The sequence below is a fragment of the Miniopterus natalensis genome, chromosome 1 (assembly GCF_054644295.1).
Source record: "Miniopterus natalensis isolate mMinNat1 chromosome 1, mMinNat1.hap1, whole genome shotgun sequence".
Lineage (NCBI taxonomy): Eukaryota > Metazoa > Chordata > Mammalia > Chiroptera > Miniopteridae > Miniopterus > Miniopterus natalensis.
The window spans coordinates 22,294,398-22,307,460 of record NC_142081.1 but is presented as its reverse complement, the minus strand read 5'-3'; the positions used below and the strand labels follow the sequence as shown (position 1 = coordinate 22,307,460).

The window sequence follows — 13,063 nt, the reverse complement described above, 5'->3', positions numbered from 1 at the left end:
ATATGAAGGAGTCAAAAACTGGGGACCAATGAAACCTTTTTCTACACCTCTGATGCTGCAAACTGAGGCTTATTCTTACAGACCATACTTTATGCTATTGCATGTAACCCCCAGCCTCCCATCCGCAGCACATGGTCTACAGAAATCCTGCTACCATGTTTATTGACTGACCAGGCGGAGGCGCTTCCCGATGTCCGTTGTCAGCATCCCCGTTCCCACATTTTGGCTACTGATAAAGGCATCATTTACTGTTACTTTGTGAGAGACAATAACACTTCTTTTCTTTAACCTCTTTCAGATTGAAGACATCATCACCAAGATGCAAGATGACAAAACGGGGGGGGTGCCCATCAGAACAGTCAAGAGCTTTCTCTCCAAAATCCCCAGTGTCGTCACAGGTAAACGTTCTTCTTACAAGGTTTCGGTGGCCACAGGGACAGGCTACTGAAGAGTTGTGTAGCCTTGATTGTGACCTGGGGGGTGTCTAAGAGTTTGTGAATAGTAAAGATGGTACCTTCAACATGCTTCTTAGGGTTGAGTTCTGGTCCTGGTTCCTAGGAAGAAGCTACTCTTTGCTGATAGTTAAGAATGGTCTTTCCGTGCATGACCAGCCCTTCTGTGTAGAGGTAAGGGCTTCTGGGAAGGAGCAAGCACCATCATAGACAGGCTGGCCCATCAGCAGTCTGGCCTACAGGATGTCCACAGGCACAGAAATGTTAAAGAAATTATTTTAATTTCAAGCAAGCTTTAAGTCTTATGTTCAGATTCTGAAAAATGCCTTTAAGTTTTTGAACTCACTGTACTCAGCCTCCTAAAAGAACTGGTTTTAAGCATGGTTTTCTGCATTACTTTGGGGGGTGGGGTTGTGTGTTTTGTGCACTCATTCACCATTAAAGAGAAGTGGACTATTGATACATGCACCAGCTTAGATGAATCTGAGTCATTTTCCTGAATGAAAGAAGCCAGTCTCAAAAGTTTAGATACTGTATGATTCCATTTATATGATATTTTTTTAAAAAACGAAACTACAGTGATAGAGAACGGATCTGTGGTTGCCAGGGACTGGGAGCTGGGGGAAGAGTGTGACTACAAAGGAATAGTACGAGGGAATTTTAGGAGGTGATGGAACTGTTCTGTATCCTGATTGTGGTGGCGGGGTGTTGACATGAATAAGCAAGTGAAACGAGGAGTAGCTGGAGACAGGGAGGAAAATCAGGAGGGTATGGTTTCTTGGAAGCCAAATTTTTCAAGAAAGTGATTCAAGGAAGAGTGGAATTGATCTACTATGTCAAAAAATCAAGTACGTTTGGACTGAGCATCGATCATTGAATTTAGCAACATCAAAATTGATTGCTGACCTTGATAAGTGCACATTCCACGGAGCATCGAGGGCAAAAAAGCCTCACTGGAGTTGGTTCAAGTCAGAATGGGAAGAGAGCAATTTGAGGTAGTGAGTATAATTAATCTTTGAAGGAATTTTCCTTAAAAGGAAGAAATGCAGTAATTTCTAAATGGGTAAATGGGGTGAGGACTTGCAGGATTTCAAATAATATGAAAGTGACAATATGTTTATAGTGATGGGAATGGCTCACTCAAGAGGGGAGAGTGGTGCAGGAGAAACAGGGAAAATTCAAGGAGTGGTATCAGCAAGTGGGTAAGAGATTGAATGTAATGCCTAGATAGGTGGATAGCCTTGGCTAGGAACATATACAATTTATTCATAAAAAGAAGAAGGGAGCCATAGTAGATGCACAGAGGTACAAATAAGTGTAGAAATGTGGTGGGAGCTCTCAGAAGTTTTCCTCTAATTGCTTCCATTTTCTTAGTAATATGGAAAACAAAGAGAGAAAGATGTTGAAGGTCCGGGGAGAGATTAGAAGCTGTGAAATAGTCATCTAGGAGAGTAAAGAGATTAATTGGTTAGGTAGATAGAGTTCTGAGTGGTGGGTAACATTAAAGATTCCCTTGAGATTATTAATATTTATGAATTTAAAGAGAGGCAATTCTTTCTCCAGCCGCATTTAGCTCCCCAGATTCCGGCACATATCAGGTAGAAAGTTGGACTTAATTAAGGCCATATCAAGTACGAGAGTAGGATAAATCAGAAAGGAGACAAGAGAACAACCAAAATGACCATTAAATTTTAACTGAATGAGGGAAGTGAGAACATGAGGGTGACGGAACAGTGAAGAGTGGTGGTTACAATAAATTGTAGGTGTGGTGGCGAAGGAGTTTGGGAGTTGGAGGTGAAAGTAAGAGAGCTAAAAATACAGGAGGTGGTGACTGGACAGGGGAATATCTAGGGTTGCAGTGTATTGGTGGTGCCAACAAGTAAGCTGTGACCATGGGAATAAGTGACTGAGATAGGATGGAGGTCAAGACCTTTGGAAGAGAGGAAGGCGAGGAACTAAGAAGCCATGCTTTTGGAAGATTGTGCTGTCTGGATATTGAAATCACTCCTGGGGGAGTGTGCTTGTGGATCTGTGGTTAAACTCTCTACAGGATGAGAGGCAGAGGCCCAGGGATCAGTAAATGACTTTCACAGCAAAAAGTCTAGATCATTTAATCTGATGTCATGGGAGTGAAGGCTGAGTGTTTTTCTAAAAGAGGAGGGAGGGGACAAAGACAGTCTGAAAGCAGCCATAAGAAGTATAAGCCATCAGGTCACTTACCTGCCTCCAAGCCCCATGGTGTGTAAGGCACGGGAGGGGAAACAGCCGCCACCTAAGATAAAAGGAATATTAACCGAAAGGTTGAGATATAAAAATGTTTACTTATGATTGGCCATGAGTTCCAGAGGTCAAGTGAAAGTGTGTCAGGAAATGGTGAATGTATGACCTGGGGAATAAATGTCCACCGTTGCTACGTACCAGGCACTAGAATAGTCACAGGAGATATAAAGATGAATAGAAACCTGATCTCTACTTTTAAAAGCTACTAATTTAGTGAGAGAAGCAGACACAGGTAGAACAATAATTATATGAGCTATGTGCTATAATAGAAGGATGAACAAAGCCCAGAGGGGAGAATTGCAGTCTTTCTTGAGTATGTCTAGAACATTTCTCTGAGGATATGTATCAGTTGTCTTTTGCTGCATAACCAGCCACCATAAACCATAATGATTTTTTATTTCTCATAATCATGATTCCATGCACTGGCAATCCAAGGCAGTTCTTCTACTGGTCTCACCCATGAGGCCCTAGTCAGCTGATGGTTCAGTTGATGCCACGGGGCCTCACTCATTTGTTTGGCAGCAGGGCTTAGTCTTAGCTGGGCCTCTGTTCTCCTTCACTGCATGGGCCCATCACTAGCTCAGTGGCTACTGTCCAGCAATATCAGGCCTTACGCTGCCAGCACAGCTCAGGCTGGGGTCGAGGTGGCCCCGAACACCAGTCAGACTCCAGGAGAGAATATAAATCTCGTGCTGAACCTGTTCAAGGTATCAAGCATGGAATTCAGCGAGCACCTGCTGTGACACGGGGAACAGTGAGCAACTGGAACACAGGAAATTCATTTGGCAATGTCAGCCAACAGACAAGAGCTTCAGTCTGCCCACTGGACACTCAACAGCCACAGACTAAAACAGAATTCAGCTGTAGTGTTGTTGGATGGAGCCACAATTGTAGCCAATCCCATGAGCAGTATATTCAGACCCACAGCCAGAGTGCTAGTAGACCCAAAGTCTTCACCCCCACCTACCTACTCTAGAGAAAAACTCTGGGATGTTTCAGGAAATTGTTATTCCTCTTTACTTTCCCAAAGTTGCTGGTACTGGAGTGCAGAGCTACATACAGAGAAAATTTAGATCATTGAGATCTTGGGTACCAAACCTAAGGTTGAAATCCATGAATTTATGGCTACTCTGCTACTGTGCCTTGGAGGCTGTGTCTACAGAACAGCAGTCAGCCCACATGGTGGCTTTTTCTCCCACCCAGCAGCCTCCATCTGTCTTTCTAAACCATTCGTGAATTGGCCGATCTCTTATCACAAACCAACAGACACTCTTTCAAACATTTTAAGAGTTTTATCACCAACACTGGAGTTTTCCCCTCCATGAGCAACAGCTGGGAGTAGTTTTATCTCTTCTGTATCGGGATCCCATTTCCATAAAGTTTAAGAATAATGGACATCACGAGGTTGATTTAATGAATACAGTGTTTCTAGCTCTTGCATTGCTGGACAGCAAACTGTCCATGGCTGCATGTGGCCTACCAGCTAAGTAAACAGAGTGATGTCAATGAGAGAAGGCAAGAAGATAGACAAGTGGCACAATGCGAGTCCTGTGGCAAAGGCTGAGAAGTACAAGATTTCTCCCAAGAACTGTATTGATGAGAAGTGTGTAAGGGGCATCCCAGTGTATCCAAGACTCCATCACTAACAGGAGCGCTATGAAAATCAAAGATGAGAATAACAGCAACTGGCAGGAAGTAGCCCTGCTGGAAGGCCCATCTCGGTGCTGGCCAGCTACTACCCTGCGTTGAAAATCTCACCAACTAATCCAACTCATCACAAATGAGTTAGCGGCCTACTCTAAATAAATAAGCTAATCCACAGAAATATGCAGGTGTGTACATTCGTAATGAATCGAAAGAGTGAGTCCAGGTGAGAAACTCCAGCTGAAGGCTCTAGAGTATAAGGAGAAGGTCCCAGAACAAGAATGTATTTGCCAAAAAGAAAAAAACAACATTGAAATGAAGGGGAAAATATAGAGCTAGGAAAAACAGACTTTGAAAAAAATAATTTGTGAGGAAAAAAATAAAATGAGGATGGGGTGAGGGGAAAAAAAATGAAGAAGAGTAGAACATTGAAATAAGGAAAGTTTTTTAGAATTCACAGGTGACATGAAAGGGATCCTTGGCACCCAGTGACCCAAAAAGATCAGAGTGGATGTTATTTCTCTCAGACGAGTCCCTTTGAAGCAAGTGTTGTGGTGCATTTGTTTACAGGATTCCTAATGTGTTGGTGCCTATCAGTTAGAATCAGTGACACTGAGGTGGCAGGCATTTCTTGACCTTCCATCTTACAAATTACATTTAGCTGGTGAATTCCTGCAGGACCCATATAGAGCCTGGACAAAAAGCACCTATTTGGATCATTTATGCTGAAAATAAAATCTTTCCCCATCACATTATTCTCTTCTTTGTCTTCTGGCCTTTAAATATCTGATCTAACCTTATTGGTCAGATATTTATTAATAATAAATATTTAATAAAAATAAATTTAAATAAATAAATTTAATAAACATAAAGCTAATCTTTATTGATCTAACCCACATTGGGTAAAAGTGATGCCTTACCCAATATAAAGACTTGGAGAAGTTTTAGGTTTGGAAGAGAAGAGACAGGGTCAGTCTTAGTCATGTTGAGTTGGAGGTTTTGAAGAAGCATTTAGTTGACCTGTCCAGGAGACGGTTGGAAGTGGGGTACTGAAGTCCTGGAGAACATTTTATGTAGGAGAGATGGATTTGGGAGTCATCAGATCCTAAGTGGCAGGGGTTCCAGGAACATGACTAGTGCTAAAATTTGTACATCTTCATCTTCAAACTATATACCACTCTATCCCTTACCCGGTTTGAGATAGCCCACCCCCATTTTCTAGGAGTTTGAGTTTGAAATTTCCCTGTAGGTATCAGGAAATTATCTTCACCTCTCAGATGGGAACTGATAGGTGAATTCATAGATGTTGCTAGAATGAAAAGAGTGGAGGGATGCCCATAGATTCACCTGTGAGTTAGACATCTTGGGGTTGGGAAGGCCAGCCCAGGGAGTAAATGTACTGAGATAGGGAATGGATGTATTTAGGAGAAGATCAAGCACAAGAGATAGCCATTTGAACGCAGTGCCCCTCTCAGAAGTGAAAAATTAAGAGCTATAAGAGGTGAGGCTTAGCATCTAAATGACCCTCAGGGAACGTAGATGAAGAATTGGAGAGAGAAGAAGCTCACAGGGAAGAAAGGAGAACCCAATATTAGATCAGAAGTCAAGGCTCATTGGCTTTTGGTGATGAAAGGCTCATTCATAAGACATGACAATCCATGCCAACCCATCTTGCCTTCCAGAGACTTGGTATTTCTGAGCAAAGTGCCCACAGAAAAGGCATGCTGTGGTCACCTTACCACGCCCTTTTCAGGACAGCCTCCTTGGCCCTCCTTTTTGAATAATAAGTATGTAAAACAATGGTGGTGGGAGCCAAGATGCCGAGATTTCTGAGGCTCCAACTTCTAGCCTGCCAGCCCTGTCCACTCCCCACTTGTCCTACATGTGATAGTGATTTTCAACCAGTTTGCCACAAGAATTTCTAAAACATGCACTACCTGACTATTTAGTCAGGGGCACTGACCTCTTTTGCCTTAGATTGTCAAATAATAAATGACAGCAGCCAGCACAGCAATAACCATCTGGTGTGAATGCCCCGTCTTGAACCATAAGTTCATAGGCCACATAATAGAGTTGTATCTTATTGGTCTTATCACATAATACGATTTTGTCTGATTGGTTAATTCTTGGTACCAGAAATCTTTATGTACAAGCATAGGCAGATGATTTTTAAAAAAGTCACTTTGGAGCAAAAGGGGTAGGTAATTACTATTATTATTTCTTTGTAAGTCAGTCATACCTATTTTTCTTGTCAGCCTGGCAAAAGGTGTAATGTATTTTTTGGTGTGCCTCAGAGTTTTAGTAATTAGTTTCTGTGTGCCATGGGATGAAAAACGGTTGAAAATCGCTGTGATAGACGTATCCTGGGCCTAATGCCTGCCAACTCCAGGAAACCAGCCAGGTTGCACAGCCTTTCCCATCTGTAAAAGACAGTTATTCAAGGGTAATTCTCCAGCACCTGAATGTCATGAGGAATTTTCCAGGGACTTTGAAGATTAGTTTCTTCCAGCCTACCCTCATAAACACAAATTTCTAGAATGTAAGGGCCATAAGATACATCTAGTTTCACTTATTTTTGCAGACAGGAAAACTGAGTCCCAGAAACATGATGTAATGTGCTCGAAAATCACACAGCTTTTTAGGGACAGAACCAAGATAGAATCTGGATTCTTTACTGTCATTGCAATGCTGTTTCCCTTAACTCATGCAGAAAACTATAGACTCCTGAATTGGAACATATCCTTACAGGTATCTGAACATGAGAATCACATGGGTACTTTGTTAAAATATACAGATCCCAGGCATCCTATGGGCCTGAACTCTGGACCTTCTAATTTCAGCCTCTGGTCAGATTATCTAATACAGTCTGTCTGAATTTGAAAATCAGTACAACCACCACATTCCTGCAAAGTGCTCTCCAGCCTCTGCTTTAATAACCTCTAATGGTGAATGTCATCTTCTCTCATTCCATCTTTGGACAACTTTGATCTGTAAAAACTTCTTCCTTATAACAAATTGAGTTTTAACCCATTAGACCAAATTCAACCTCTTTCTCACAATCTAAGAATAGAAAAATGAATTTTATTTAAAAGTATACCCACCTAGCTTGTTCTTATGAATTTTTTAAAAATATGTTTTATTGATTTCAGAGAGAGGAAGGGAGAGGGAGAGAGAGAGAGAGAAACATCAATGGTGAGAGAGTCATTGATCAGCTGCCTCCTGATCACCCCACACTGGGGATCGAGCCCACAACCTGGGCATGTGGCCTGACCGGGAATCAAACCGTGATCTCCTGGATCCTAGGTCGATGCTCAACCGCTGAGCCACGCCCAGCGGGGCATTCTTATGAATTTTTAATATACAAATAATGTTCAGATTATATGCTATGTATATACGTACATTTTTATTCTGCTTATCTCAGCACATTTTTTCATATATACATTTCTATCTCTTCTCTACAAATTTATTTTTAATGGCTTTATGTGGATATAAATATTTTCCTATGGCTTCTCAACAGTACAGTTTGGGGGAAAGGGTTTAGGGCTACAAACTAGCTGTATGACTTGAACTGGTAAATGTGTGACCTTTGAGCATCACCAGCCTCTCTGGCTTCGTTTCTTCATTTGTTAATTAATAAGTTTGGATTAAACAGTATCTGTGATCAGTTCTGGCTCTGATCTTCTGTGGTTCTTCACAGGGTCTCTCTTAAGGCCTGTGTGAAGTTGGTGCTTTCTACTTGGTCCTCTGGGTGTTCTAACCGAATCTACCCCTGGGTTAATCCAGGCCATCAGTTTTCTCTTAACCTGTAATACTCCCAGATGAGAAAACAAGAGAACCAGATTAGGAAACCTGAGAGTTACCAGAAAAAAAATAAATAAATAAAATTAGTCAACATTGATCTTTGTTACTCTACTTACTACATAGAAACAAACAAAAGGCAGCCAAAATGGGGAAACAAAGAAACATGTCCCCCCAAAAAAGAACAGGAGAAATCTCCAGAAAAAGAGCTAAATGACATGGAGGCAAGCAGTTTTCCAGATAGAGAGTTCAAAAAATGGTTATAAGGATGCTCAAGAAGCTTAGTGAGAACTTCAGGAGACTTAGGGAGAACTTCAACAGCATGAGAAAGGATGTTAGAAAAAAAAGAACCGGTCAGAAATGAACAGTATCTGAAATGAAGAACACACCAGAGGGACTGATCGGTCGGCTGGATGAAGCGGAGGGTCCAATCAGCCGTTTGGAAGACAAGGTAGCAGAAAACGTCCAATCAGAACAGCAAAGAGAAAAAAGAATTTTAAAAAATGAGAATACTTTAAGGGACCTTTGGGGCAACATACAGCGTAACAACATCTGCATCATAAAAGTAGCAGGAGGAGGAAACTTGAAGTTATTCTTATATAAAACTTGGGTTATAACACCTGATCTAGTTCGGGGTCCTCAGACATCATTTTGGAGATCCAAGAACAATTATTACTGACGCAGGATCTCCTGCAGAGTTCTACCGTATAGGTTCTTCAGCTAATATACCCCTAGAGTGTTATTTTCCTGAGAATTAACAATGGAGCTCATCAGAGCCAACACTGACCATCAGGTCGTCTGATACGTTCCCGCCTTTATCCTGATGTCCGTGAGCAAGCTGCTGGGGCGGAGGGGCGGCTGGGGAGTCCAAAGGGGCCACTCTGCAGAGTCACTCACTGTTCACAAGTTTTCCTAAACAACGCTCTGTAAATCCAAGTTTTCCCTCCCCCTAAACCAAGGGGGGAGGGCCGGCAAATGGGGACCATATGTGGTATGATGCCCGAGGAGAAAGGAATGGAACCCTGACCCCCAGAGCTCCTGTGACCCCCGGAGGCTCAAGCACGGATCTCAGCGGAGATGGCAGACGAGGCAGGGAAAGGAGGACTGACCCGGAGCTCACCCTGCTCTACCCCAAGGCCCCCTCGACAGGGCTGGTTCAAGAGAAAGAAATAAGAATGAAGTTGGGGTTTAAAATGGAAACTGAGCGGCAAGTAACCGGAAAGCTAAAGAGTCCACCGAAGACATCACTAAATAAAGGCAGAGGAGACTTGATTTTTCGTGCCTGAGGAGAGGAATTAAGGAAGAGTCGTCGTTTCACGTCCATCCCTCGTGGCGTTCCGATTGTTCGATAAGCTGGATGGAACACCTGGTGACAGAGGGCGCTGGGGCCTGTTTCTGCTCAGACAGCCAGCGAGGCGTCAGGAGGACACCCTGTGGGCAGCGCTGAGCTGGGGAGAAATCACGGGAAACTGAGAATCCAGAGAGGTGAGCCAGCACCGGGGCAGCCCCTCCGACGGGCCCCTTCAGCCCCGGGCCGCCCACAGCCGGGCTTTAGCGCCCATGCCCGTGGGCACCAGGCAACCAAGCTGAGAGGGAGCAGTCACCTCAGCGCCACCGCTGGGCGAGCCGGGCGGAAAGGGCCCCCAAAAGGGAGGTGGTGGGAATCGTTGTTTTAGTCTTGATGATTATTAGAGTCAAAGAAAGGAGAGAGAAAATCTCCCAGATCATTCCTAAGCCCCAATCCTAAGTCTCCCCTTGCCCATTTGGTGTCGTTTGATTACCTTTACCCATTTCACACCAGTGTTGTTTAGAAGTGCATGGTGATGTCTGTAGTTTAACGACCATATCTGTACTTCATATCTTTTGTGTATATATGGATTTTTATTGAGATAGAATTGACATATTATGCTTGTTTCAGATGTACAATGTAATGATTCAATATTGGCATGTATTGTGAAATGGTACGTCTAGTTAACATCACCACACCTAGTTACAATTTTTCTCTTGTGGTGAAACTTTTAAGTTCTAGCAATTCTCAAACATACAATACTTTATTATTAACTATAGTCACCATGCCGTACACTACATCCCATGACTTATTTTTTTGGTATCTGCACGTTTGTACCTGTTGACTCCCTTCACCCATTTCTCCCACCCCCACCTCTGCCAACCACCAATCTGTTCTCCGAATCTAGGATTTCAGTTTTTGGGGTTTTGTTTGGTGGTGGTGTTTTTTTTAAGACTCCATGTATAAGTGAGATCATATAGTATTTGTCTCTCTCTGTCCGACTTATTTCACTTAGCATAATGCCCTCAAGGTCCACCCATGTTGTCAAAAATGGCAGGATTTCCTTTTTCATGACTGAACAATACTCCGTTGTATATATACACTATTTTCTTTGTCCACTCATCCATCGATAGACATTCCTTTTATGTATATATTGACAATGAATTTCACAATGAAACTTTTGGAGTTTATAACTGTATATAGTATATATTATTATTACAACCATGTAAAAATTACGTGTACATGCACATGAGTGTGTGCGGGTGGGTGTGGATGGGAGAAGGAATAGAGGGGAAGGGAGAGGAGGGGAGGGAAGGGGGGAAAGATTTTAAAGGAATATAAAATAAAAATAAAAGCCTATCGTGAGATGGAGCTAAATGAACATGTTCGCGTTTAGAAGATGAATTTGACGTGGCTGTGCTTTTGGATTATATCCTGCCTCATCAATCTAACTTTGGGCTTTTAGCAGACGAGAAACCAGTGAAAATCATTCAAGCTTATGTATTTTCAAACAGGCTGTCTTATGTTGGGTGTTGTTTCCCCCACATTGTCAAGCTTCTGTAAACAACCTGCAACTTGATCCATCTGACTGCTCCCCAGTTATTATCCAATTACCACCTATTCCGCTTATTAACAGCCCTTAGCAGCCCATGTTCCTGCATGGAACTGACACCCTCCCTTGATGGGCTCATATCCGGCTCTAAGCAAGACTATGAAGGAAAAAACGCCGAGAACTTTATCTTCATTACCAAGTTCTCTCACCTAATTCCCCTTATTTTACTCCTTCCCAAGGAAGGTCATTAGTCCTTGGAGAACCAAGGGCATGGCTATGGGATCCAACCACTCCAAGGGCAGGCGCCAAGGAAGGGCAGGGGGTGGGGGACGTGTCTGTAGAGAATTTTAAAGTAATAAGAAAGCTGAATAAAAGTCAGCCTGCCTTGCATTATCACCATGCAATTCTAAATAATGTTAGTGTTAAAATACTCCTCCCCCCCAAATTATTTTGTGGGTCTAAGAGTTTTTAATAGCTACAGTTACTATTGAGTTATAATAATATATATGTAAGCTTCAAATGAGCACATTTTAATTACCTATCCTTAATAACCTCATATTCTACACTGAAGTCAACTCAGAGAACCAACGAGTTTAGGGGACCCAGCACACACTCAGCGACATGCTCTCATTTTGAGAGTAAATGCTTAAAAGTTTAGAATTAGGAGCAGTTCATGTCTCAGAACCTCTATGGCTGTTTATACCATAGGCTAAAGGACACGCCGATAGCACAGTGACTGTCAATGAAGAAACAGAACTCAGGTTACTTCAGTTCAGTCACTTGGAGTTTATATTTGTACTTAAATTTTGTATTTGAAATTGAAAACAGTGAAAACTGCAGGGTGTCACATTTTTGCTTGGTAAAGTTTCAATTCATGCATGACATATTTACTGAATTTTAGAAATAGCTTTAAAATGAAATTTATCTTTTGTCATTTTTTTGGTTTTAAAAGTAAAAAAATAATAATAGTAAAAATCAAGAAAATGACCCATTGTGTTACCAAGTGGTATAATTTAGTGGTTACCTAAGTTGTGCCTTTTGCAGATGTTTCTGTTTTATTGGAGTCCACTTATTGGTTATTTATTGTCAGAGAGGAGAGGGTGTTAAAAGTGATGTGTCCCAGGTGTTGTAACCCCAGGGAACCTTCTTTCCTTTCAGTTTCCCAGGGTGTCAGAGGGAAATCTTGAGCTAAGGGAAAGAAGAGGAGTCCTTTAACTGGAAGGGACATGGTTTGGATAGTTTAAGGAAATCTCCAGCTTCCACATATTTTCCTAAACGTGGCCTGCCTGAGAATGCACCTTGCATGTCAATTTGCTTAAACTTAAAGATTCAAATCACCAAGGTTTTGTCAAAATACATTAAGAGCTTGGGTGTCACATGCATTACATCTGAGATTATATCCTTGCAGCCACTTCAACATCTTTTTAAATGTTTAGGTGTTATGTTAAAAATGTGTCACAACTGCCTAGCTTTTCAGAATTCTTTTGAGGATAATACAAGGAAACTTTTTGAAGACTGTAGTACATCGGTGTTAGCAGACGGTGTGCACATTTGGGGGCATTTCAGCCCTTGGTGGCCGAGTCTCCTCGGCGTTTCTTGTGAAAGAAATTTCAGGCAATTGGGATGTATTCCTTAGGGAACCATGTTGTTGGGAGTTCACTACTAACCGGTACTTAAATGTTTTCTTATTTCATACTCCAAACAACAAAGAGAGGCATAGCAATTTGGGGCCCTTTGGATGAAGGTAAAGCTGGGGGTCAGGGGAGCTGATTCGCCCTGCCTAGGACTCCAGGCTGGCTGGCGATGGGGCCAAGATTTTCACCCAGTGGGCCATCGGGGTCCCCCCCACCTCCTCTTTCCTGGTTTAGGTCTGGCTTTGATCTTCAATGTAACTCTGAACAAGTAATTCCAGTGGGACATGGGGGTCGGGAGGCAGCACACTTCCCAAACTGCCCAAATCTGTTTTCAATTGGGTGTACTTTCAGTCCTGAGCGAGGGTGGAGAAAGCTCTCGTCCAAGTTGACCTTTTATTTTGCCATTAAGAAGCTC

The 13,063-nt window shown here is 42.4% G+C and overlaps 1 protein-coding gene across 1 annotated transcript in view; it reads left to right on the top strand.

The window, feature by feature from the left end:
• The first annotated feature begins 304 nt into the window (after window positions 1–304).
• RGS6 (regulator of G protein signaling 6) overlaps window positions 305–13,063 on the top strand; it is a 101,206-nt gene continuing 88,447 nt past the window's right edge. Inside the window, exon 1 of the mRNA XM_016208144.2 lies at window positions 305–398. Within this exon, the coding sequence (XP_016063630.2) occupies window positions 320–398 (79 nt within the window). The 5' untranslated portion in view covers window positions 305–319. The remainder of the gene's footprint in view (window positions 399–13,063) is intronic.